Source organism: Lissotriton vulgaris, chromosome 8 (genome assembly GCF_964263255.1).
Source record: "Lissotriton vulgaris chromosome 8, aLisVul1.2, whole genome shotgun sequence".
Lineage (NCBI taxonomy): Eukaryota > Metazoa > Chordata > Amphibia > Caudata > Salamandridae > Lissotriton > Lissotriton vulgaris.
The window spans coordinates 735,427,514-735,454,783 of NC_141696.1; the positions used below are offsets into that span (position 1 = coordinate 735,427,514).

The 27,270-nt window shown below is 46.3% G+C and overlaps 1 protein-coding gene across 30 annotated transcripts in view; it reads right to left on the reverse strand.

The window, feature by feature from the left end:
* The window catches only part of MBNL2 (muscleblind like splicing regulator 2), a 658,937-nt gene that overhangs the window by 59,937 nt on the left and 571,730 nt on the right, over positions 1-27,270 (reverse strand). For 4 of the 30 annotated variants that reach the window (XM_086934628.1, XM_086934615.1, XM_086934629.1 and 1 more), the window contains 3 exons: positions 26,532-26,567; positions 25,252-25,346; positions 24,263-24,333 (listed from right to left, as the gene is read on the reverse strand). The exons of 5 other annotated variants lie outside the window; for them this stretch is intronic. In XM_086934628.1, the coding sequence (XP_086790754.1) occupies positions 24,307-24,333; positions 25,252-25,346; positions 26,532-26,567 (158 nt within the window). In that variant the 3' untranslated portion in view covers positions 24,263-24,306. The remainder of the gene's footprint in view (positions 1-24,262; positions 24,334-25,251; positions 25,347-26,531; positions 26,568-27,270) is intronic. 21 more of the 30 variants (XM_086934635.1, XM_086934621.1, XM_086934637.1 and 18 more) reach the window with 6 other exon arrangements.

Below are 27,270 nucleotides of genomic sequence, written 5' to 3' on the forward strand. Positions count from 1 at the left end.
GAAAAGTAGACCGCACGCAGATTCATGAGATTAACATGTTAGTTACCTTTGGTAGCGCTCTTTCTGGTGCAGACTATTTAGCTGCCGATTCTTCAGCTTTTGAATACTCCCCACGTCTCTGCCTGGATTCGGAAACCATGAGTCCTCTGCATGCCAGAAGGTGGCTCTGGACAAACGTCGTTCTGCTCCAGAAATGACATGCAGGGCATATATAGGTGCCACTCTTCTGCGCTAAAGTTTGTTGCTTTCTAGACAATCCGCGCCTCCAGACGTAGAGCCAAATAAGCAAATTGTTGGACCAGTGTGCAGATTACTAGACATGGGATCTTATTAATGGGTAGAGTCCAGATAGAACGGGAGAAAATTAGGGTCAGTGATGAATCTGTAGGTAGATAGGAGTGTCTACCACAAAGTGTGTAGCCAAAAGGTAAGTAAACAGTCCTGAAAGAAACTTCTATCAGCAGATTACTCACCTTTTGAATACATACTAAAGCAGTACATAAGGGAGGTGGGCTGTGAATGGACTCAGACCAGAAAGTGCTGCAGGACTGAGCGGGCAAAGTGCTCTTCTTGGTGGACTTGGCTGTCCAGACAGTAGTGCAACGTTAACGTATGGGGGATGCCCACGTAGCTGCCTGGCAGATGTCTAGGACAGGGACTCTGTGTGCTAACACAGTGGTAGCAGCTTTTGCCATGGTAGAAGAGCATTCAGTCCTTCTGAAGGCTGCATTTTAGCCCATTTGTGGCAGATCTTTATGCAGAGCACGATCCAGGAGGAGAAGGTTCTCGTCTGCACTGTCTTCCTTTATTTCCACTTAGGAGAACCCCACAAAGAGCTGATCGCCCACCCGGTGTTCTTAGGTATGATTACTCAGGGTGCTCTTGGGATACAAGCAATGGAGTTTCTGCTCTTCCTTCTACGAGGGGAGGCGAAGCACAGAACGCTGGTAGGGTGATGGATTGACAGACATGGAACAGCATAACAAATTTCAGCAGGAAGGATGCTCAAGACCCCAAAAAACAGTTTGTTTGGGGAAAAAGGTAGTGTATGGTGGTTTGACACAGAGCCTGAATGTCACTCACTAATTGTACCAAAGTGATGGTGACCAGGAACACAGTCTTAATAGTAAGGAGCCTTAAGCGACAGCTGTGGAGCAGCTCAAATGGAGGGCACAAGATTCGTAAGAACCAGATAAAGATCCTATTGGGGCATGTCAAAGGGAGAACGAGGAAGTATTTGTTGATGCGCTTTCAGAAATCGCATCATAACTAGTGACATGAAGAATAACGGCAGATCTTGCAACCATAAGAAGGCCGAAAGATAACTTAACTGTGCTCTAAGCAAGGTCTTGCCAGGCAAAAGAAAGAACAAGTACTAGACAGTCAGATAACTTAGTTGGAGGGGGTCAATCTGGAGCATGCCACAACAAGTCACAAATTTAAACCAACAACATGTGTATACAGGTTTCCTCGAGGGACTCCTGACTCCCCAAGATGACATCAACCACCTCTGGAGGAAGGTGTTCAGCTGCCATCGCTCAATATCCAAGCATGAAATTGAAGAGAACGAAGGACTAAGTGCAGAACCCTACCCTGTAGCTGTGACTGCAACAAAGTGATGAGTGGAATGCTTTAATTAATCTCAGCCACTGACAATCGCTCTGGCCGCATTCCAATCCACCGTTTTTCGCCCACCATGCCACCACAGTTTTGACCCAGCCATATGAAGATCAGTCATGATCCTTCTCCAATGAAAGTAGTCCAGACCAAAATGCAAAGCCAGGTACTCCCTGAACCAAAATACAAGCAACATGTGTGTGACAAGAACGGGGAGTCGGCTGGGAATGATGGCCGGAAGTGGGTCGTATCGGGAGGAGACACCAGCGACTGGCCGGAAGCAGTTGACAGTCTAGCTGTTTTCCGAGACAAGCAGGCATGCAAACAGAGGTGGGACGATAAAAGAACGCCACCAACAGAGGGTGGGCGGCGCAATCAGGAAGCAGTACCCTGGAACCCGGAGGAAGACGGAGAGCTCGGAGGTGGAGCGGAGCAGATCCCGGTGGAGCCCAGCTGTCTCGGAAGTGGAGCAGAGCAGATCACGGTGGAGCCCAGCAGTCCCGGAGGAGGAGAGGAGCTGATTCCGGAGGCGGAGCCCAGCTGTCTCAGAAGTGGAGTGGAGCAGATCCCGGTGTAGCCCAGCTGTCCCGGAGGAAGAGCGGAGCCAGTGCCGGAGGAGCCCAGCAGTCCCGGAATTGGAGAGGAGTGACCCTCAGAGGAGCCAGGAGGAAGCAGGCTCAGTGAGGACCGAAATCCAAGGGAGAACCCTACACATACCTACAAGGCGCACACACCCGGTGGCCCTAGGAAGGGAGCACACACCCAGGGTCCGGATGCCACGGCCCTGTGGACGGGCCGTGGCCCAAGGCTAGTACCTTTAAGGGGTGCCTTGTGGTGGGGTGACGAGAGGTAGCACCCTCCAAACCACGTAGTCATCCTTCCTTCACAATCCCTCCCTCCCCTCCTTCACAGCGTATGGTGACGGTAGCACAACCATTTAGTTGACAGGACGGATGTGACTAATCCCGGCCATTTTTGTTTTTCTTTTGCCCTTCCGAGGAGTACCAACGGGAAGAAGACCTACGCGAAGGCAAGACGGTACCCCACGACGCAGATCACCTCACCCGGGAGAACATCCAAACATCATCCTCTGCTCTGTCCTGTTTTCTGACATCCCCTACTTTTGACTAAAAAAGTGTGCCTAAAACAGGTTAATAATATAATAAAGACGCTTTATACAAAAGCCCAAGACATCCCTAGATTTGTTGTGTTGATCACTCGGACAAACCTTACAATGTGACAGGTCTTCCTGGAGGGGCAGCCTGATCAAAGGGCATATGCCAAAGCCTAGGAGTTCTGGATTTCATACTCTCCATGCTGAATCCGAAGCCACTAGGATGACTCGGACCCATTCGGTCCTGATCTTCCTGAGAACTTTAGCAATAGTGGTATCGGTAGAAAGGCACATAGGAGTTCAGAGTTCCACTCGACGCAGAACCCGTTTCCAAGTGAGATAAGTCTCGTAAATGTCAACGATCAGAAGAGCTGATATAAAGTTCCTTGATGGTCCAGCTATTTCCAGAGGCGCAAGGCCTCCTGGCATATGCCACTGCCCTGTTTGTTGCAGTACCACATGGCAGTTGTGTTGTCTGTGGGCACTTGTACCAACCTCCACTTGAAAGATGTCAGGAAAGCTTTCAACGCTAAACAAATGCCCCTCCACTCCAGAAGGTTTATATGGAGCTGGAACAACACCAGAGATGAAAAGCCTCTGATCTATACCTATCCAAGGTGAACGTCCCAGCCCTGAAGTGACAAATCACTCAACACTATTTTCTCTTGGTGATGAAGGGAGAGGTGGTTACCCAACTGCAGTCCATTAGTCACCACTGCAGATCTTTCAGTCTTGGGTGAAATCTGAACCTAGTAGGTGAAGTCCCCTTGGTGTTGGGCCCACTAGGATTTCAGATCCCACTACAGAGCCCACATACGCCACCTGGCATTCTCACCAGCAGGAAGCAGCAGGTCATCAGTCTATGCAGCCTCAGAGTTTACTCTTACTCAAATGCAGGACCAAGGCTGAAAGATCGGGATTAAAGCCTGAATTTCTTGGACGCTCTTTCCCAGGGGAATGGCAGAAACTAGACCGTGTCCAGAATGGCTCATATGAAGGGACCCCAGGGCCGTTGGTGAGACCAAAAGGGAGCATAGTGCACTGAAAATGCTCTTCTCCCGCCATGAACCCATAGTAGCGCCGATTGGTTGGTAAGCAGAGAATATTGAAATAGGCATCTTGCAGGTCCAACCCCACCATCTAGTCTCAATCGTCGAAAGCAGACAGGCAGGGCCTGGCTGAGCATTCCGAATTTCTCCTTCCAGAGGAAGGTGTTGAGAGGATGCAGATCAAGAAAAGACAGAAGACCTCAGTTTTTCTTAGGCACCAGGAAGTTGCTAAAATAACAATCATGTCCTACTTCTGGCATTTGCAACCTCTCAACAACTTCTTTGGCCAAAAGGTCTTTCACTTCTTGTTCCAAAATGGAGAAAATGTCCTCCATCAGTTGCTGTGTAGAAGGTAGTGTAAGGAATAACCTTTGCAGAAAATCTGCAGGACTCGCACGTGCAACTTGATAGTTTGTCAACCTGGATAGAACTGGTAGATTCTGCCTCCCACCAGTTGGCTGTGAACGAGTGAGGGTACACTAAAACAGTTTGGCAGGTGGGACTTTGTGGGTGGGAGACTGAGTGGCACGTTGACCTTGGTTGCACGGGTGGTGGGCACCTCTGCCTTTCCTGCAAAACTGCTGGGTTCCCTGCTAGGGCGGGGAAGACTGGCGGAAATGGATGCCTTGGCCAAAGCACAATGTTATTGTTGAGACTAGGAAGGCTGGCCAGAGAGCAAACGGTAACCATACTCTCCTTGAAACGTTCAAGGCAAGAGTTAGCCTTGTCCCAAAGCAGGTGAGTCCCATCAAAGTGCATGTCCTTCAGAGTGGACTGCACATAGTCTATGAACCCACTGGATGGCGACAAATAGCAAGGCTGGTGCTTATAGCTTGCCCAACTGGGTCGGCTGTGTCTCAGCCACAACGAATTGTGAACTTAGTCAAAAATGACCATCTTGAATCGCCTGCAGAAGGACAGGGCGAAGGTCTTCCGGTACACTAGGTAGGACTTGTGCCACTGAGTCCCCAGAGGGCATGATTGTAACGGGTCAACCAAACAGGAGCTGTTGATTGATCAAGGGGCCTAAAGACTGAAGAGAAGAGGGGCTTCCCAAATGTCACCACTTGCTTTGATGCCCTGTTGGGCAGAGCTGTAGGAAAACTGTTGGGGTTTGTCCAACTGGTGGAGGCCTGCACCATTGGATCGATGGAGAAGGGTGCTGCGACAAAAAGGCCGGGTCACCCGGAGCAGGGCGATGGTGCCTGCTGAATTGTGTGTTAAGTGTGGAAGGCCAGTACAAAGGATTGCCCAAGTCCCTAGGAGTGTATCTGTCAGGGCCTCACTGAAAGGGAGGCGGGGCTTAGAAGCACTCTCGTCCAAGAGGAGGACCTCAGTCAATACTTTTGTTTTTACCTCCAAAGTTGGGACCTGGTGGTCAAGGTCTTCAGCTGCTCTATGCATGACCACGACATAGGAAACCGATTCTTCTTTGGTCGGCCAGTAGGGGGACAAGGATTATCTCTTTGGGGGCACCAGCTCACTACCCTCCTGCAAGTCCTCATACCAACTGTCCTTTGCATAGGGCGGAGTGTAATCTTCAACCTAGTCATAGTCGTTATCAAAATCGGCCCCAAAAAGAGTGCAAAGAATGCTGCCTTCCTTTTAGTAATGTGGGGGCAGAAATGGGTGCCTCTGTCAGATTCTGGGGCATCAGTCGGACCCGCGTTGACTCCATGTTGGAGAGGATAATTGGGGCAACCTCTTCGGGTGACAAACGAGCCCGGGACTGGTGTGGTTTTGGGCTCCAGGGACAACATCTGAACAGGAGCAGAGGGCAGAAGTGGCTCGGATGTCCACCAGCTGGTGCAGAGAGCAAACTCACTGGCGGTAGTCTAGGCGAAAGGCCTCCATGGTCCGTGAAGCCAGCAGGCGCACCAGAGGGAGTCCGAGATCTAAGCATAGCTGTGCAGAACTCTTCTTTCAGACTTTGCATGGCTCAAGGCCCTGGAAACTCAGTTTGTGCAGAACCAGTTGCAGAAATTACTCCGAAGTCAGTGGACTTCGAGAGCGAGACAGCTGGCACCATGCGCTTAGTCATCGGATTGGGAATGGCATGCATGGGTAAAACTCAGCTTCAACTTTTCCGTGCTTACCATTGGACTTTGAGTGCAATAAAGACCAGCTCCTAGAGCAGGTCTGTCTAATTCTAGGAACCGCGAGGGGGACCAGGATTAAGATTCGGGACTTGGAGAAGTCCCAACCCTACGTCTTGTGCTTGTCGACAGTTTCACCTTGCGTTTCTGATGGCCTTTGAGTTCAACATGCAGTCTCCGCAGGTCTTGGATTCGAGGCCCGACACCAGAGGCAAACCTAATGGGGATCTGCCACAGACACCAGCTTGTGATAACCCTTACAGGGTTCAAACTTGTTGCTTTAGGTGGTAACATCTCTTGCACACTGGACGAATTTTTAAAGAACATTTTTAAAGAAAGGGTCTCAGAAACAAGAGATGCTTTGGATCTGCAACTAGTGGCGTGGAAAGGAAGGAACAGACATAAATGCGCAGGAGTGATGCCTATATATAACACACACTTTCTTTCCACAGCGGAGCGGCATCAGTGAGGAGCCACTTGGCGCCCCCTTCCGGAATACAGAGGTACTATGGAAAGAATTTGGGATCCAGTCTGACACCCGAGGAATATTCAAGAGGTATGGAATCGACCACTAGAAATTTCCATCAGAAAGGGATCTTCTGATTATCTGAAGCAGTGTAGCTTTTCATGTAGCAATAGGATGTCATAGACCAGTGGTTCTTAACATATGGTCTAAGGACTCTTGGGGGTACACGAGGCCTACTCAGGGGGTTTGTGACTGTTACAAAACTGAATAATATTAAAAAGAATACATTAAAATTAATAAAGTACACACAAATATAGAAGCAAAATTGCAAATGTGAATACTTTTTCTATATTTGAATGTGAATTAAACATATGTCAATATTTTAGCATTCGGTTGATGTATACTTGTTTTTGTATTCTTGTGTATTGTTGTGAAGATCAAAACGTAGAAATGCTTAGGTCGGAAGTCCCCAACTTCCAATAATGACTCAGTGGCGGTCCCCGAATTTCAGTAATGATTCAGAAAGGGTCTACAGAAGGCTAAAGGTTAAGAACCGCTGCCATAGATGGTTTAGCTTAAGGGGTAAGGTAGACACTGCTCATTGGATAAAATATAGTTTTGGTATTTGTGGATAAAAAACACGAATGAGAGGGAGCACACAGCTCTGAGGACGCTCGTGATTCTGATGGAGAAATGCTTGGTGGGAGGCACTAAGAACTAGATCAATAAGTGAGTCTATAAACAGCAACCACCTCTATGTTCATGCAGATGAAGGCAAGCAGACCGGTATAACCGACCACTAGCAAACAATATAGGACATGGGATATCCAATTCCTTATGAGGCGCCTCATGCCTTTTTGTCTGTTAACCCTGGCCATTTTGTGTGTAATCCCATCAGTTATTTTCAAGGTTCGCAATCAAAGGTGCACATGGTCTCATCTGCACTAAGGATTCTTGAAAGGAGACAAAACGGAAAATTTGACACTTGTTAATAGAAACATAAGCCACCCTTTTTTGTACACACGAAGGCAGGATTCTCAAATACCAGAATATATTTGTAACTCCTTAGGGTTGCCAAAGGAAGTAACCAGGAAGGTGGTTAATAGAGACCAGTTTTTCTGAGGATAGGTTAGCTTTAGTGTAGTCTCTGTTGAAGGAGTTTTGTTTATGTAGCAGCCAAAGTGAAACTGTGAAGACGGGTTCCTTCTTTAATGGACAAGATCAAAACCCTAAAGTAAGGCAAGGTAAGCATTTAAAAGGAGACACGATCAATATTCACATTTTTAGATGCATTAGCTTAGAGTTAACCTTCATGCGACAATAGATCGATCTTTAAAAAACATCTGGTAACAGGGTGTTGCATTTGCTTCCAAATGTGGTTTAGATCTACATTGTTTTCATGAAGTGGGTCTCAAAAAATGCAAACATTCAGGATCTACAATTTTCCAATTAATAAACATTGACAAGGCCAGCTTATTAAGCACTAAAAGATAAGAGAATGTCCGTTACACTGCTTCACTGTTAAAAGTTGCTTTCGTGCAACAGCTTAAAGACCAAAAGCAATATTTGTCCTGGTAACTTATTTTTGAAGCTGTGTGGCAGTGATTGACACCTTCGAGATGCTCTCATAATCCATTTATTCTTGGCACCCGAAACACTAATTTCACACCAGGTAGTGTGGTTGTTCACTGTCTCAGACCACTGGCATTTACCAAACAAACCAAACTGGACAACTCTTACTGGCTTCCCTCGATCTTTTAGCCCATGAGAATGAAGAGATGGAACCGATAATCACCCTGGTAATTTCCCAAATATCATTGCAAAACATGCTTTCACAAAACAGTTTCATTTTGAAAGAGTTGGCCTTACAATTGATACCGATCTATGCCCAGAGTCATGAAAATGATTGCTGTGTATTTTGTATTGCAACAATAACATCCATGCACTTAGCAGGATGCCAGCATAACCAGAGACGACATTAAACAAGCATTGGCAATGCCAATATGCCTGGCTTAAGAATGCACTGTCAAGCCAGTCCTAAAAATCCATGTACGCAAACGACTGTCCTCCTCCCAATTGGGTTACTGACGGACTGAAACGCCATAAATTATCTAGTTATCGAAGTCACTTTAATAGTATTGCAATGGCATGTGTGTGCCGCAAAAACATCAAGTTCAGGCAGCTTGATAAATAAACAAAATGATCAGAACTTTGTGGAGGGTTAGCAGAATTCTGTGGAAGCATGCAAATTCAGCTCAATCAAAACATGTACACCTGACTCACAAATTGAGGGTGGAGCCAAAGCCCTTATCCTGGTGATATTCACATAATTGTCTAGAGAGAGGTGTGCTGTCAAATCAGACCATAAAAAGGGGAGCCCCCAGACCTCGCGGCTAGCTTAACTTGTGAAGCAGCGGGTTTTAACCCTCTCTGGGTGTGAATCATGTCGACATTTTGTGTCGTCAGAGTCCGAATGGTTGGCGAAAGAAGTTCAAATCACAACTACTATTTTAGAAGGTTAATAATCAGTTTATTTTCTTACATCTCAGTAAACGGGTAACAAGAAGAAAATATATGAAAGAAATATAAATGACTTCACTGAAATAGCAGTCTCAATAGGAAACAGAATGGAACTGCTGTGACCAGGACAATGATACTGTTCTATAATTTGTAATATTTGAAAAACCGTGGTATTACATTTAATGGGATCCTAACAGAGCTCGAAGGATTCCCCAAGTTCTAGAACCAAACTTAAATGCATACATGGCGTAGAGCGCAGGGTAAGGGATTGTGTAAGTGAAGCATTGGTTCGGTGGCAGGGATATGTGATGTAAGGGCTACCTCCTATTTCTCAGATTCAGGTTCTTTTTATTACCTCTCTATGCTCATCCTCCTGAGAATCATTAAGATGTGTATATTGGGTCCCAAGGTTTACCAACGGACAGGTCCAAAATGTTCTCATTCACAAATATTCACACTAATGTAAACAGATGCGGAGATGGCGCACAGGGAATCTGCAGAACAAGTTACTTACCTTCGGTAACAATATATCTGTAAGAAACATTAGTTAGTGGTAGATTCTAAGGTTAGTAATCTATCACTAACTTGTTTCTTTCAGATATATAAAACAGGCCTGTAGCTTTACTGAGCAAGGTTTAGCCAAATATGATCCAGCAATTCGCAAAAAATTATCACCACATGAGCTTAAGGGATAGAGGATTGCACATATGGAATGCAGAGACATAAGTATAGACACACGTGTGTGGTATAACCCAGAGTATACACCAACAGCAATTAAGTTAGCTCACCATCACATTACTGGTCACCAGCTTTTCTTTTAGTCTCGACTTCAACACAGTTTGAAATACTTATTTTCAAGACCTCTAGTTCTTTTCTGTCTCAAAGAAGAATTGGTTTCCCCTCACATGGCAGGATGTATACCTGGATGCAGTTGCACATTAAAGCTTTTGGTTCAGTCTACATGAAATCCATCTGAAGCACCGTGGGAGTAATTAGTAAAACACTGCTGCTCAGTGATGCAACATGCTTTGCTTTGGAAGTCATTTGCCCAGGTAACCCATGCACAGAGGGTTAAATGCATACATTGAGGATCAATGAAACGGTCCACTGCTCATATACTTACATTCATCAACAACAGGAAGTAATCACATCATTGGAAAGCTGTTTTTGTGGAACAGAGTACTGTTGGTGCACCTGTTCAACTTTAGTGCACGACGACCTTATACAACCTTCTTTTTTTATTAAATTTGTACTTTATTGCATATTCAACAAAAGCACACAGCACTCTTCGCCCACAACCCGGAGGCAGGCGGCAACAGTAAATAGTATCCGGTACAGTGTTCAATAGCATCATACACAGCCGTAATGCCAGAATCCCGGAGGCCTGGCGGCGCAGAGAGAGAAATTCTCATGCATGAATAGTACTGCCATGTAGCAAGATTGGAATGGACAATCTGTATATCGGAACCCAGAACCGTAGAGTAATGTGCAAGTGCAGTAAGAGTGACTGTGCAGAAGAAGTCCTGGAGCCAATAAGCAATTTCCGCTAAGTAACAATACAATAAAACCCATACTCAAACAAACCCCCAACCCCCCCAGCCACCGACCTACCCGTACCTGTGTCCACCCACCCACCTGCCAATCTGCAGTGTCTGAATGCTAACAGTGTGCCTACAGCCGTAGACCCATAGGCCCCATGTGTGCGAGTGTTCCCACTGAAACAATCACCAAGGACTACTTCCCTGTGTAACCTCCTCTGGGGCACCCACCCCCCATAGCACAGCCAACAGCACCAAGGGACCAGCGACCACCTCTCAGAATGAAGCAGTCAAACGTGTAGTAAGTCTCTCTCTGACGCCTCCACCCCTCCCTCCTGTATCACATCCAGCTCCCCCCCCCTCAGGATCCGACTCCCCACCTTCCTTGGCACACAGATATTCCCTATATAGACCCCAGAAATTCTTGGGGCAACTCTTCGGGGGCAGCAGTTCATTATAGACCTCCGACTGCGTGCAGCAGTACAGCAAATCCACCTCCCAACGCCTCTTGGTTGGTATCGGTCCCCTCATTCAGCACAGTGCAACCAGGCGTTTGGCAGTCAGCAGCGCAATATCCGTCAAGCGCCGCACCGCCACCGGCAGCGGTTTGGAGAAGCACAGCAGTGCCAGTGCCGGGCACGGCAGGACCTCCATTCCCAATATCACACTGAGTTCCGAGAATACCCCCTGCCAGAATGTATAAATGCTAGGGCAAGTCCAGGCCATGTGTAAAAAATCAGCCGAGGGAAAGTGGCACCGCTCGCACTCCGCCGAATCCCTCAGTCCGTATCTGTGCAGTCTTTCCGGGGTGTAATAGACACGCTGCAGATACTTAAAATGTATCAATCTATGTCTGCTATTAAGCGAAATCTTTCTAGTGTTCGTGCAGCAGTATTGCCACATCTCATCCGTGACCGTCATCTGGAGATCGGTCTGCCAAGCTAATCTGGCCTTGGAGAGCGGGTACAGCTTGTGTCGGTCCCCCAGTTTCTTAAGGTTCGTGACCAACTTACTGGACGAGGGGTTTTTGAAAACGTAGGTGAGCTCTGGCACCTCCAGGGGTTCCGACATTTCCGGGCCCAGTAACACCTGTAGCGCACCACGGACCCTATGATATTGAAAACTGTGCAATAGCGTCTTCCCAGGGTGGGATTGTAGGACCTGTTGCAGCGTTTTAACAGTACCGTTCAGGAAGAGATCGCCCATCTTTTCTATGCCCAAGTCCCGTAACGCCTTAAGGACCCCCTTCTCTGTCAGTGGAGTTAACCACACCGCCCATTCCACGCGCATGAGGGGCGAGTACAGTAGCTCGCTCTCCCTCGAGCGGACCAGCTCATGCCAGGCGTGGTTCGTAGCCGCAATAGAGTCTAAGTTCCCAACCCTACGGTCAACAGGGCAGCATATTGTGGCTGGGAGCGGGGTGGGATCCGCAAAGAGGCGTTCAAGTTTCACGTGTGGGATACCGGGGTCCCCATGGACCCAAGTGTGGAGATGAGCCCCCTGCGCTATTCTATAGTACCGCTCCAGATCCGGAGCCCCCAGTCCCCCTTGTTCATAGGGGAGCATTAAAGTCTGCCATTGGACCCTAGGCTGTTTGCCCCCCCACGCAAGCCTGATAAGCGTCTGCGTAAGCTGCCGGAAAAAAGCCTTTGAAAGCACCACGGGGATATTAGTAAAAAGAAAAAGAAACCTGGGGAGGACCACCATCTTCATAATCGCTATTCTGCCCATCAAGGACAACGGCAGCCTGCACCACACTTCCACATCATCCACCAGTCTAGAGTACGCTACACCATAATTCTCGCGAACCAAGGTCTCGGGATCAGTGTGGACACGTATCCCCAAATAGCGAATAGAGTCCGTGGTCCACTGCAACGGGTACTCCAAGTCAAATGGTTGGGTCACCGGGGTCAGGGGTAACGCCACGGACTTGTCCCAGTTGACCCGCAAACCAGATAGAGCTCCAAACCTCACCACTTCCCGCAGGACAGACACCAAGTTCTCTGCCGGTTCCCGAACATATAGCAGGGTATCGTCGGCGTACGTCGATATGCCGATCTGATAGGTAGGAAAGTTGATCCCTTCAAACCCATGGTATTCCCTGATGGCGCACGCCAGTGGTTCCGCCACTAAGGCGTACAGAAGAGGGGAGAGGGGGCAACCCTGTCTGGTGCCTCTGCCGATCTCAATCGGAGCAGTGACCGAGTTCCCTATCTTCAACCGGGCTGTCGGCTTGTAGTACAAGGCCCCTAGCATCTGCAAAAAAGGCTCGCCCAGCCCATACTTACGCAGGACCCGGAGCATAAATGGCCACTCCACCGAATCAAAGGCTTTTTCCATGTCCAGGAAAATAGCGACAGCCTTATTCTCTTGCCGGACATGCTGTATGGTGCCTAACACTGTACGGATGTTATATGTCAAATTCCTAGCGGGGACAAACCTAGCCTGTTCCGGGGCAACCAAGTCCGGGACCAGGAGAGCCAGACGCGCAGCCAGGACTTTCGCGTATAGTTTGGCGTCCACATTAATCAGGGAGAGCGGCCTATAAGAGCCACATTCGTTGGGAGGTTTCCCCGGCTTCGGGATTGTAATGAGAAGTGCTTCCCTCATAGATTTCGGCATACTACCCTGTTGGCAAATGTCATCGAAAAGCAACATCAGGTGTGGTATAAGTTTATCTTGGAAAGCCTTATAGAAAGCTACCGTAAGCCCATCAGCCCCCGGAGCACTGCCTGACCTCATTCCCTCAAGTGCCTCCGAAATCTCCTCTTTCTGAATCGGAGCCATAAGAAATTCTCTCTGCCAATTGGCTAGAAAGGGCATATCAATATAGCTCAGGTAGTCATCTATTTCCTCCTCTAGGTGACCTGACCGTGTTCTGTACAGTTCAGTATAGTAAGCGTGAAATTCCGCCAGTATATCTCCTTCCTCCGTGACCACCCCACCGCTAGATGTTAGTAATTCCGCAATCACCAATGGCGGCCTACTATTTCGCATAAGTTTAGCCAGTAGGGAACCAGGGCGGTCTCTCTCCCCATAGGCGCGTGCCGTGGCATATTTCCCCATGTGCTGTATTTCCCTGTCCGCCTCATCATGGAATTCCGCTAGTAAGGATTTAAGCCTCTCAACAGTGTCAGTGTCTCCTGCACGCCCCGTCCGCCGTTCCATATCAGACAGCTGCGATTCTAAGTACTTCAACCGCTGCCTGATAGCTTTGAGCACCCCTGAGTTTTTGGCCATCGTCATACCTCGTATGTACACCTTGAACGCATCCCAAAGAACCTGCACACTATCCACTGACCCCACATTAGTGGCAAAGTAAGTGTCAATGTCTTCAGCTAATTCCCCTCTGAAAGCTTCATCCATAAGTGAGTATGGGGGGAACCTCCAAGTAAACGGGGGGATTCTCCTAGCCGGCGCCTCCAGCAGCATAAGCAGTGGTGAATGGTCCGACAACGTGCGGGGCAATATTACACAACCCTTCACTGAATTAAGGAGGGAGTGGGAGGCAAACCAATAATCAATTCGCGTGTGTATGTTATGATAGGCTGAGTAGTGAGTGTAACCTCCCTTCCCCGGGTGTCTATGGCGCCACACATCCGCCAGGTCAAGCTTCACCATTTCCGCCTGCATAATCAACGCCGAGGCCACCGGGCATCTGGAAGCGCCAGCCGACCTGTCCAGTTCTGGGTTCAGCACAAAATTGAAATCGCCCCCACACAGCAACCTGGAACCCTCAAACTGTCTGCTGAGATCCGCTAGAGAGGAATAGAAGGCAGGCGTATCCTAATTGGGGCCATATACATTCACAACCATCAGATCCTGACCTTTCCCTACACAACGTGCAATTGTATATCGACCCTCCGGGTCCACAACCATCTGCTGTAATTTCAATTGCGATTTGGGATTAGCCCATGTAAGCACACCCCTTGCATGCGTAGTAAACCCCGCTGCAACGCAATGGCCTCCAAGTCCTTTAGTCAACAGCATAGGGCTGGATAGAGGCAGGTGTGTCTCCTGGAGCAGTGCAAGGTCAACCCGGTGTCGCTGTAAATATGCCAGTACCTTCCGGAGTTTACAGAAGTCATTCAACCCCCTCACATTCCAAGTCAGCATTCTGATAGAGTTGGGGCCACTCTCCGACCCTAAAACCTCAGCGTCCGCCATTGCAGAGTAATGAGTGTAGTGAAATCGCGCATTTGGAATCGCAGACACAGTCCCGTAGTAGGCCTAACAAAACCCTCCCCCCAACTGTCCCAATTTGTCATATTCAACACGTTCAACAAAAGAATAGAAGAGCATCCACCCACCCACCCACAGCCGACCATCCCCAACCCGGTCAGACAGGTCAGACAGGTCCCGCCACCACTTACCATCCCCCCCCCGAACTACCAACTGACTCTACAGACCCTGAGGGGCTCTCAAAGGAGCCAAAAGCCGAAAGCGCAGGGGCAGAGGTTCCCAGCCAGACAACAGCACAATTGGGTCCGGGACCTTAAACTTCAGTTACTCTTCCACCCCGCCCCCGACCAACATTAGGCACCTTCGCCAGCTCAAATCCACATAGTCTAATGATGAAACTCCCGCACGCGGGAGGGCCTACCCCACAGTAACACACGGCCAGTAGAGCATGCTGCCAACAAACTCCCCAGTACAATCAAATTAGTTCAGGAAGTAACCAGGAAGACCTCACCTCAAGAGCGTGTCACAGTGTGCTCGCATCGTCCTACAAGAGCCAGAGTACGACAGGGCACAGTCGACCCATAAAGGAGGCCGTACTCCTGTTTACTCCTGGTCGTCCATGTTAGAGGCAGCATCAGCGTCCTCTCGTCGACTCCTCGGACTGTTGCGCTGTTCCTTGGCCCACTCCTTCAGAGATTTTTTCAGTTCCGTAGGGTCGGTGAAAAAATGTGAATGCCCCTGCCTGTTAACCCGGAGCCGCGTAGGGTACAACATGGCACAGTCAAGCCCAAGATCCCTCAATTGTTTCTTATATGGGGGAAGCGCTTCCTTTCCTCCTGCACTCTCGCCGTGAAGTCCGGGTAGAGGGAGATGTTCATGCCCTCGAATTGCAGATCTCCTTTCTCCCTGGCCAGCCGAAGCGCTATGTCCCTGTCTCGATAGTTCAACAGCTTCGCAATAATCGGCCGCAGTGGGAGTTTTGGTTGCGGCTTCGGCCCCAGCGTGCGATGAGCCCTCTCGATGATAAACATAGGGGAGAAGACCTCCTCCCCTAACAGGGTCCGCAGCAGCTTCTCTACGAACAGCTCCATTTTACCAGTGTTGGTAGACTCCGCCACCCCAGTAATGCGAACGTTGGAGCGCCGTGAGCGCGCCTCCAAGTCCTCAGTCTTGTCCTGAATGACCTGGAGTAGCCTTCCGAACTGCTTGCGATCTTTATCCCATTCCGTCTGGGCCTCCTCTGCCTCCGTCAGCCGTCTCTCCGCCATATCCAGCCGTTCAGCATGCTTATCGACTCTCTCGGCCATGCAGTCCAACCGATATGTCAATGCATCAATTTTAGTACCAATTGCCGCCATGCTGTCTTGCAAGCCTTTTTCCATCGACACTAGCATTCCTCGTATGTCCGCACATAAGGAGCTGTCGGGGGCAGTGGGCCGCGGCGAGGCGTCCGGGGCCGGTCCTTCAGCGCCCTTCGCTGTCCGTTGATCAAACGACAGTTTGGGCTGGGTTCTGTCGCCCTTCCCCATGGCGTTCCTGGTGGTCATCCGCCAGCAGTACACCACCAGCGGATGTTAGGAGGGCAAACAGGAGACACTTGGGCAGTGGGCGCCAAAGGGCGAGGTGTTGCGCAGCAAGAAATGCGCCCAAAATGGCGGCCGTCCGCACGACAGTGCGAGTAGGCCCAGCCGCCAATAAGGTACACCGTCAAGCACTCTTCCGTAACCACACCGAACCAAGACCAGGCAGACGGGTCACCACCACTCCGGATCACAGCACACCTATGATCCTGCAGCTTTCTGTAGGTAGCGTGGGGTCCAGGCACAAGCAAATAGGGCGTCCTCCCAGCAGATCGGCGGTCAGCCAGAAACTTCCTCCAGCGGCTAGGATCACCGCAGACACCAGCACGTCTGCTCCCTCCGAAACTTCACAATCGAATGCCAGTTCACCACAACGCCGCCCGGGAACAGGGCGTAGTAGCGCCGCTCAGGACCAGTCGCTCGGCAACAGGTGAGGTAGACCGGCCCGCTTCAGTACAGCGTGCCGCACGTAGCGTGACGCAGCACGGGCTGCCCTTCAGGATAGTCCGTGGATTACGGCCTGGTCCGTCTCAGCACCGTCCTCCGAGCAGCAAAGCTCCACCACACCGGATTTCGACCGGGTAAAGAACCCCCACCGGGCCGGAGCGTAGGTAGGGAGTCCGCCGCAACTTTTAGAGCTGGTTAGGCGCCAGAAGGATAAGTTTGACGGAGTTTAACGGGGCTCAGGCGAGGAGCTCAGCGCTCACACGTCTTTCATGGACACCGGCAAGCTCCGCCCCCCCCCCTTATACAACCTTCTGTGGTCTAGGTTGTGCAAGCAACCCCCTATGAATTAAACATCCTTTTTTTTTTTTAAAGATTCTTGTTACTGTTTGACTTCGAGCTAAGCTTCGGTCTGTGTGTTAGCAGCAACAATCCTGCGACTTACCAACTGCAATACCTCAGAAGAAATTTCAAGGCAGATTCAAGTCTGCTCTAGTTAGAGCATGTACAAATTTGCTTCCCAATGATGAGAGAGGAAGAGCAAAGACACTGCATGCAAGGGCACTGTGTGCATTTTTTTGGGATAGTATTATAAAAAGTAAAAAAAAATAAAGAGTAATGCAGGATGGTACAAGAAGTTTGGGCATTAAAGAAAGGGAAGGGTAAGTAAAACGTGGAATTAGTGGGTGAATATGGGATAGAGAAACTTGTAAGGGGTGAGAAGAAATAAAAATACAATAAAAAATGGGAGTAAAGCAGAATGGTATGATAAGAGATAAAAGAGCAGAAAGGAGTAAAAGGGGATGTACAGGTTGGGGAAAAGCTGGGGTACAATAGAGAAAGTAAATAAAAAAAGGACTAAAGTGGAAGGGTTTAAGACGCATGGGTATTAAAGAAAGCAGAGGTCTACGTCCTGGACATCTCCCAATCCAGCACAGCACAGGGACCGCACGCCCCACCGCCAATATCTGCTCCCTCCTCGACCACAGCGAAACTGCATACTTCATCCTATTGGACCTCTCGCCCGCTGTCGATATAGTCTCCCACTTCACCCTAATCATGAGACTACACCATGCCAGCATCCGCGATAAGACCCTAGACTGAATCCACTCCTTCCTAATTTTATGCTGAAAACTTCCTAAAGATTAAGGGGCAGGTTGAGATTTGTAAAAATCCTTGTGCCCAGGGTCAAGAAATTGTAGAGGCATTTGAGGTAATATGTGGGCAGGTGTCACAGGACCTTTTAGCAAAGACAAAAAAAGGAACCCCAGGAAATAAGCGCTGGTTTGACTCAGCATGCTCAAAAGCACATAGAGCATTACTGGCAGCCTTAAAAAACACTCCCAGGGTAAAAGATGAGATTACTAGACTCAGGAAAATTTATAAATTAGCCATAAAAAAACGAAAGGACACCATTAAACAAGAAGCATGGGATGGTCTCCTTTCGGCGGCAGTCCTGAAGGATAGTAAAAAAATTGGGGAGATTATCAAACAGCCCTTTTTCTCAGATGATAATAACGATTCCATGGACTGCGTTATTCCTGACGAAAAGTGGCTATCTCACTTTAAAAATGTCTATGGGGATACTGTTGATGCAACTAAAGATGTCCTGCTGACAATCTCAGTCACCCGCCCCATCCTTTTTAATCGAGATGAGGTGGAAAAAGCCATTGTGTCCACTACAAAGCATAAGGCACCTGGCCCTGACGGTGTGCCCGCCGACTTTTTTATGTACTCTCCAAAACTGTGGGCTGAAGTCCTGGCAAACGTGTTCAATGCAGTCAATGGTAACCCTGCACCTGCCTCATGGAACACCTCTACCATAGTCCCCATTTTTAAAAAAGGCCAGCGGGACGATCCAGGCTGTTATAGGCCTATATCCCTCCTGGATTCATCCGTAAAAATTTTAGGTAGAGTTCTTTTATCCAGGTTGAGGGAGAACGTTGAGGGCTGTGGTGGATTGTCCGAAATCCAATACGGGTTTAGGGAAAGAAAGGGGACTATTGAACAGTGCGCCAATTTACATTTGCTCATCTCCAAATACACTGTAGCCAAGGAGGGGTCCGTGTATCTTGCATTTATGGACCTCTCCTCTGCATTTGACCTGGTCAATAGGACAAAGTTGTGGTCTATTTTGCTGGAGATGGGTATCGATGAGGCATTGGTCACCTTTATGGCCACCCTGCACCAAGAACTCTTTTCAAGTGTACGTGTGACGAACGAGGGTAGGCGTACCCCTCTCTTTAGATCATTAAGGGGGGTGCGGCAGGGCTGCATTTTAGCCCCCTTGCTCTTTACCATCTACATCAATGGCCTGGGCGCACACCTAGGTGGGCAGGAAGCCGACGTCCCACGTGTAGGAGCGATAAAGATCCCGGAGCTCCTATATGTGGATGACGCCGTGTTGATCGCCCGCACAGGAGTTGGCCTCCAGCGCCTATTGAATGCCTTTGGTTCGTTTATGGAGCAACTAGATCTTAAAATAAACGTAGCCAAGTCACACACAATGGTGGTGGGTCAAGAGTGTCGCAAGAAGAGAAACAAAACATTCACATGCAGGGGGGACACGGTCTCTAGGGTATCTACATTCCCATATTTAGGCATATTGTTCGACCAGAAAGGGTCCTGGGGTCCGCAGGTTAGAGCTAAGAGGCTGGCTGTTATCAGATCATCATCAGCACTCCTGAGCTTTGCTGGTAGGCTAGGGGCCAGGCCTATGGAAGCTATACTAAAAATCTATAATAGTAAATCTGTGGCCATTGCACTATATGGTTCCGCATTGTGGGGATATGTAAATGTGGAACCAATTCAGAGAGCGGAGAATGGATTTATCAGAACCCTACTCTCTGTACCCCAGTTGACCCCAACGTACTCCAATCATAAAGAAGTTGGTTTACAGTTTCTTTCTGATAAGTTGAGTATGGCCCCTTTGATTCTTTGGTTGAAAATGTGGCTGAATGAAGAACTCCCATTAAATCATAAGATTATGTCTGATGTCCTGTCCCTGGATAAATCTAACAAGATTCCTTGGCTGGCCTATCTGGCCAGGGCATTTTCAGACCTAGGCCGCCCGGAGCTTTTTACCTCCCCTGAGAATATTAGGATTCAAGATCTTGACTTTGTGAAAAAGTCTTTTATGGGAAGGAAGGAAGCATGCCGTGAAGAACGCGAACTGGTAAAACCGGCAGTGAGGGATCATTGCTTATTGGTTAACTCGCCATCACTTGCACCCTATCTTGGTTTTGTTACAATCCCCTCCATAGGTTTCTTTTAACCAAATTTAGATTTAATTTGTTGCATTTTTATTTAGGTTCCTTTAATAATTGGCAGAAGCCAGAACTAGCCCCGCCCTGCAGCTGCGACCAGTTTTCAGTGCAAGATACAATGCATTTTGTTATGTTTTGTGGGTTGTATCTAGAGCCAAGGAAAAAATTTCTGTTGCCTATTCTTAAAGAAGCCGGCTTCACTCGGGTGAGACCGGCTCTGCTCTTCTTACAATTACTGCCTAATCCCCACATTACTTTTTGCATTGCTAATTTTCTGGTAGCCGCCTCAAGGGCGAAAGCTGTCTGTCAAGATTAACTATCTATGTCAAACAACTTTTTTAATTGTTCGTCACATTTTTAAAATTTGTTGTTAACATTCAATGTTATGTGTAAATATGGAAAATTTTGTATGAAATGTATTTTATCCTTTTTCTCTCTTTGTATGGTTTTTAAATAAGCCGAATAAAGATATTTTGACTTGACACTCCTTCCTAACAAGCCAAACACATCGAGTCAGACTACATCCATTCCTCTCAGAACCTACAGAGATCAGCTGAAGAGGGCCCCCAGGATCAGCCATGAGCCCCACCCTCTTCAACACATCTGCATGGTCCCCCTCACGGCCATCATCAGAAACCAAGGACTCATCTCTTGCGCAGACGACACCCAGCTGATCCTCTCCCTCACCAACAAATCCACCGGTCAGAACAAACTTTCATAGCGGGATCAAAGCCATGGCCACGTGGATGAAAGATAGATGCCTCAAGCATAACTCGGACAAGATCGAAGTAATCATCCTGGGACCCCACCCCTTCAGCCTGGGACGACTCCAGGTGGACCGCCACTCTGGGAACCCCTCCCACACACACGGACCATGCATGCTACCTCGGCCACATACTGGACTCCTTGCTCACAATGAACTGCCAGATCAATGCTGTATCCTCATCCTGCTTCCACACACTATATAGCCTACTCTGAATGCCATTCAGATGAATACCCACTGAATCCAGAAAGACTGTCACCCACACACTCATCACCAGCAGACTTGATTATGGCAACACACTCAACACCGGCATCAATCAGAAACCGCTCAGGAAACTACAGGATGCCCAAAACGCTGCAGCAAGATTGGTCCTCGACATCCCACGCTGCAGCCACATCACTCAACACTTCCGACAACTTCACTGGCTCCCAGTCAACAGAATCAACTTCAAGCTCCTCACACATGCCTACAGAGTGCTCCACGAAGTTGGAGCAGCGTATCTGAACCACTGCTTATCAATCCATGTACCCGCCAGATAACTTCGCTCCGCCCAACTTGCCTTGGCCACCATCTCATGTATTTACACGACCAGAACCGGAGGATGTTCCTTCTCCTATCTCGCTGCCAAGACCTGGAACACCCTGCCCCTCAAGCATTCCCCGTAGCGGACTCAATTCAGGAAGGAACTCAAGACCTGGCTCTTCGACTGAACCTCTGTGCCCAGACCGATCAGCAACCCCCTCAGCGCCTTGAGACGCTCACGCATGAGTAGCTGCGCTTTACAAACTCCTGATTGAGAGGTGAGGAGGTCATGGGGGAAAGCTTTATAAACATGGGAGTGTTAAGGGGGATGAACCCCTCTCTAATCACATTAAAAAATGAAGGAAATATTTCTTGAAAACAGTTTTCTCCAGCTTGGTTTTGTCATGCAGGAAAAAAATATTCATACAGAAAAATTAATCAAAAGAGGTTTGAGGAGAAAACTAATTTGTCACAGACACTTTAGGTATGCATTTCTTCAGAAACACATACAACCTCTTCGTGCACAGGTTATAAAATCAATTCTCAATTGGTATACCCAATAAGAGGAGGGGGCCAAGTTTCTTTTCTTAGGAGTCCACCTATGTGAAATGACGGAGCTTTCAAATGTCAAGGCTGACTAGCCTCGATTCTACCTCATGCCTTTGCCTTCTACTACCCTAGGCTTCTTATCTCAGGAGTAGATGCTTTTCCAGCCATTTTGTCTCCTATTGCCATCCTTTTCCTATTTTACGGCTCCTCCTTTTTCTGCCGTTCTCTTTGGCTCTGGATCCAAATCGAACGATAACAAAAATAGTCTAGGTATCTAAAAAAAGAGCATGGCACTAAACGAGTTGATTGAAGGGCAACCCATATAAGATAGGGTGACAGTCTGAATTCCTCACAAAAAATGTTAAGTGCATGTTATTAATGTAGCATATTGTCATGGGTAATAAGGGCTAAGTGCAGTGAAACTGCAAGAAATATAGCTTAGTGTATTGCAAGTCTGCAGGGTAACAACTGTAGGCAGAACAGCCTGTGTGTGTGGTACAAAACCACTCCAGGAGGACTGGAAAAAGTTGCATTTTTTCGGATGAAAAGGTGTTTTCTTCAGTACAACGATCAGAATGCGTGGCTCATCTGACTGTGCCAGGGTGGAGATAGATAAAAGGAACTTCAGTAGGCAGTCTATTAAAAGAGGCCTGGAGAGTCAGACCTTATTTGTTGTGTGGTCTATATGGGCACAATGAGATGGAAACAAAAGTAGGCTCATTTGCTACAATGAAAAAATATCTTCATAATTCCTACTAATACTTTATGGAGTTACGTCCATGCTGTATAATATACCTTAAAAACTCAGCAAAAATGGTACACATTTTACACATATTCATTTTACTTATGTTTTCAATTATACGGTCAACCCACAAAAACACACTGTGAAATGTGTACCACTTTCCAAAGGGCGCTTTTGTGCAACATAACTTGTAGTGGTAAAAAGAAATGCATGCATGTTGAAACAAGCAAGCAATGGCTAGAAGAATGCCCTCGAAGCCCCTCTCCATGTCTTCTTTGCATTATGTATTATTTACCAGCATCACAAAAAGATTAGGAAAGCAGCTAAAGCTTTCTTTCGGCCATGTCTAAAAGCATTAGTTCCATATATTGCTCTACAAGTGGAGAGAGTGTGTCACTGTACAAGAGAAGTTTTAGATTGGCTGGATGGCAGACCACACAAATCTGTTTTTTTTCCATGCCCCATATTTTGAGTGCAGATTCAAGTGTTGAAGTACAGTCTATATCTACGTAACACAAATGGAGGTAGAATATGTCAAAGTGGGAAGGCAAACATCACTACCAACTTATTTCCTGTGAGTCTGGACAAAATTGATATTACTGTACAACATTACGCTATTTAAATACCAAACTGGTTATTTACCTGCAAGTCCAGTTCTCTTTAGGTACATACTTTCTTCACCGATTTCCAATACTGTTATCTTCCTTTCAATTGGAGAGACCCCATAAACCAGAAGTTTTCCCTTAGGGCCTAAATTGTTGCCTGATTGTCTGGAGAACCAATTACTTTGTAAGTGAGTGTTGTATAAATTGCCTGTAAATGTATCTTTTGGGGACATGTCTGAAATCTGGTATAGATTTGGTCCTTCTGGACCTGCTTTGACCTCCCTACATGATGAACTACAGATATGAGTAATATTCTTGCCACCTCGGGAAGAGTGTCCCAAGCAGCAGCACCTACCCAATACTGCCCCAGTAAAATTGGCTATATTACAGCCAGGAAAACTAGGTGTATCCATAGTGCACAAATATACATGGCAAGGGACAATTTACATTCATGAAACATACGCTAAAGATTATGCGTAAGGAATGACTACTTCTTTTCAAAAATTGAACGAACAGCAAAACAATTTGTTGTGTGAGTAACTTCTCAACCAATCCCAGTTAGATTGTTCTAACATATGCAACCTCTCACGTTTACTCTAGTGCATCAACGTGAACTCAGTGATGTAAACACAAAAGCAGAAGACACCCTGATCAGATCTGTTAAGGAGGATGCTAGATCACCAGCTGTAGCCAGCTTTAAACAGCCTTAAAAAACGTTTAGGTGCCTCATACCTACAATGCGTGTCTGCCGCAGGGCTAGCCTCAGAATGTAGTGTGCATATGAATGTGTCCACAAGTTATATATATATACAATTTATGCTTTTTATATTCAAAAGGGGTTCTGAGAGGTTTCATCCAAATAATCAACAGACAGAATTAGGAATTAAGCATTGCAAAAAGTACGACTTGATTACACTGCCATAGAAAAGCGGTCATGCTTTACTAGTAAATACATTTTTCAAAAAGCTCGATCAATTTTTACTTTATTTTCACATTCTCCTCTAGTTCTACTCCTAAAATAACCATATGTCTTTCAACTAAGTCTTAACATCTTCTACTGAAGAACCTCCCGGTTCACTACTTATCCAATTAGAAAGTCATTTGGCATATGTATTTTGCACGAAAAGCATAGTATAAATGTTGTGCCATCTGAAATCTAGCGCACAACTGTTGTACATCAGCACAGAAAATGTATTGAATACTACCTACATCAGCTGCCTCCTGTACTTCTGTCCTATCCCAAATGTCATTCTTCACCATTCTGTCTCCATCAAAAAATGCTTAAAGAAAGAAACAAGTACAAATTCATTGCACTGAACTCTGGTTTTTAGAACAGGAGCACCTTAAGAGTGCACAAATATATCCAATCATAAGCACAAACAATATGCATTGCCTTGAGCTGTGTCAAACCTACAAAACTTCACATCCTACACACTGAATAGGTAATGCATCCCGGATGACTTAGCATTGCAACGGGACTTGCTGCTATCCATTTTAAAAAACGTACAAGTGTAAGATACAAATTTCAGCCACTTTCTTGCACGTGTTTCAATTTAAAAAGTTTGAATGGTTTAGTTATCCTGATCCTAGTGAGCTCAGACACGACATCCCTGCCTCACAATATTACCCTGGTCGGTTTCCCCCATTTAAATTCAATCCAGCCATACATGCTTGATCATAAAACATATTCCAAAACTCAGTCCTAGTCCGAGAATGGACGAATCGATTTGTGGGAAATGTGGCAAGAGTGTTATTGTCAGAATGGAAATGTCATCTGCAAAATAAATAAAAAAAACAGGCTCTCAGGCGTATGCTAACCACCTTGCACACGTGCGCACACACACACCCACATACACACAAACACTAATTTGTATTAAATTGCTATAGTTCAAATGGAAAACTGAAGGTATATTGAATTAACAAAGATGACTAGCCCAATATCAGCCATGTTGTTAATCACAAGGTTTTAGGAACAAAAACAAACAATGCGACACAAAAGGTAACCACATCCATAAAGCAGTAAAAGGTAACTTTAAATAAGTGCAGCCCGTCCATTAACAATGGCCCACAGACTAGTTTGAAAAAAAATTTGATGGGTAAACATGAAAAAAAAAAAATTCTCTTGGAGAATTTTTTTTCTAAATATCAGCACTCATTTAGAGTTTGGGATTTGTGAAAAAGCTTTAAAAGAAGCAAACCTGATTGGCTGTGGCTGCTGCGGCGAAGGGGACACTTGTTGCAGGAGTTGTTGCTGCAGAGACAGTGGCAGACGTAGCGCTGTGCATCATGGGTACTTTCAGGAGGGGAACCATGGAAGCAATGAACAGGAGGGTGTAGCATTATGGAAATAGAAGTGGTATTTGGCATGGTGAATATCACACAGCAGCAGCAAGCCATCACGGGTTAAACCAGCAGATGGCATGCAATCACAATGCAAAGCAAGAAAGCATGGGAGAGAAATAAAAAGGGAAAATAGCTTATTACAAGTACAATTAAAGAAGGTTGGTAAAAAAAAAAAGATAATAAATAAAAATCAGTGATTCCCAGAAAATACAAAGCAGGAAGAAACAAAGTTCTGATTAATTTGACCGTATGATGTAAACGCGGACACACACTGAGGCTTTCAACTGCTCATCCATTAATACAACCACCTAATACTGCAGTAATATTTCCAACTTTTAAATAATAAAGTGAAAATTAGGGGGTTTCCACTCTTTTTCCACAAACTAAATCAGATTTTTCTTAGAAATTGTGCTCAAGCTGCTTCACTAAATCTTTTTTCTCTATGTGTTCAATGTTTAAAGAAACAAAACCGTGTGTAGTTTGAGATTAGCAACCATCACACACTTGTTGATGGATTTTAGAATACAATATCAATACTAGCACCCGTTTGGGGTTTATTGCGAGCCTCAAATCAAGCCTACCAAAAAAATAAATCCAGCTAGTAATGTCATTTGTAAAACTGCTTCTTTATGGGTGCTTCTATCTACGCTAGGGTGGAAGCAATCCATTCAGCCTTGTGTTTGGTACAGTGACGCAGCAGATGACAAGTAATCATAGCAAAAGTGAAACATACGGAGGTTGTAATGAAGACCTTGTGTTCTAGACAAATAAGTGATAAGGACTGACCAGAGGGCACACTTCTGGGAAAGGCTGATACAATTTTCTTACACAACAAAAAGGAGTAAAAGGCACAGAACATGGCAACTTAAAAAAACTGTAGATGAAAAATATTTTTCTTTTTATAGAAACACGTAAAGTACTAAACAATTTCTGTATTTCTTAAAATTCATCAGTGGGCGAGTTGCAGGTAATGTCATATTAAACTTAAAAATTACTTTCAAATATCTAGAAAGGCAATAAAACAAGTAACTTAATTACTTCTCCAAAACATACAGTGAATGCTTTAGAAACATACAGATACATATAGGCGGCATTTCAAACAATACAAAAGAGATTGATAAAGGTTGGAACCTACCAATACTGTTAGCGGGAGTCATGCAGAAAACTGACCCTGCATGTCATGCAATGATACAGTAGGTGGAAGAGATGAATAAAGGGAAAGAAATAGGTTAGCCGTTTAGAGACAACATTCAAGGTGTGATTCAAGCATAGCTCTGTGTAAGTAGACGTTAGTTAAAACACCACTCTGAAAGGTCATTTGTAGTTTATGTACTTAAGGAGTGCCACCTGGTCAATTTAAGGTACATCAAAGATTTTGCCGCAATTAACAAATTGGCAACTGCACCTTGAAAGTATAAAAATAAAAATATAGGGTGGATTCATTTACATAGATCTATAACTTGGGGGGGAGGGGGGTGAAGAACTCTGGATTATTATTCAATCTACTAGCTTTTTTATTTTCTACTCTTCTCTCTGATTTAAAGATCCATCAGGAATGGGGATTATGGCCACACAAAGGACATGAGTTACTTTAACTCCTAGGACTTAAATGAGGAGTAAGTCTAAGGTCTCCAGGCCTCATAGATCACTATTTGCATTTTGTTTTCTAAGGTCTGGCAATACACGTTCTTCTTCCCAATTGCTTATCAATGAGTCTATTGTAATTTAATACAAAACAGTTTAGTTAGTCTAGCTACTAGACTATGATAATTATATGTGATGGATGTGATACAAAAGGGGAAATATGTACAAGGATAAATTAGGATTAGCTGCTACAGGAGATTGCCTTGTTAAATTGGCTACAATTAAGGTTC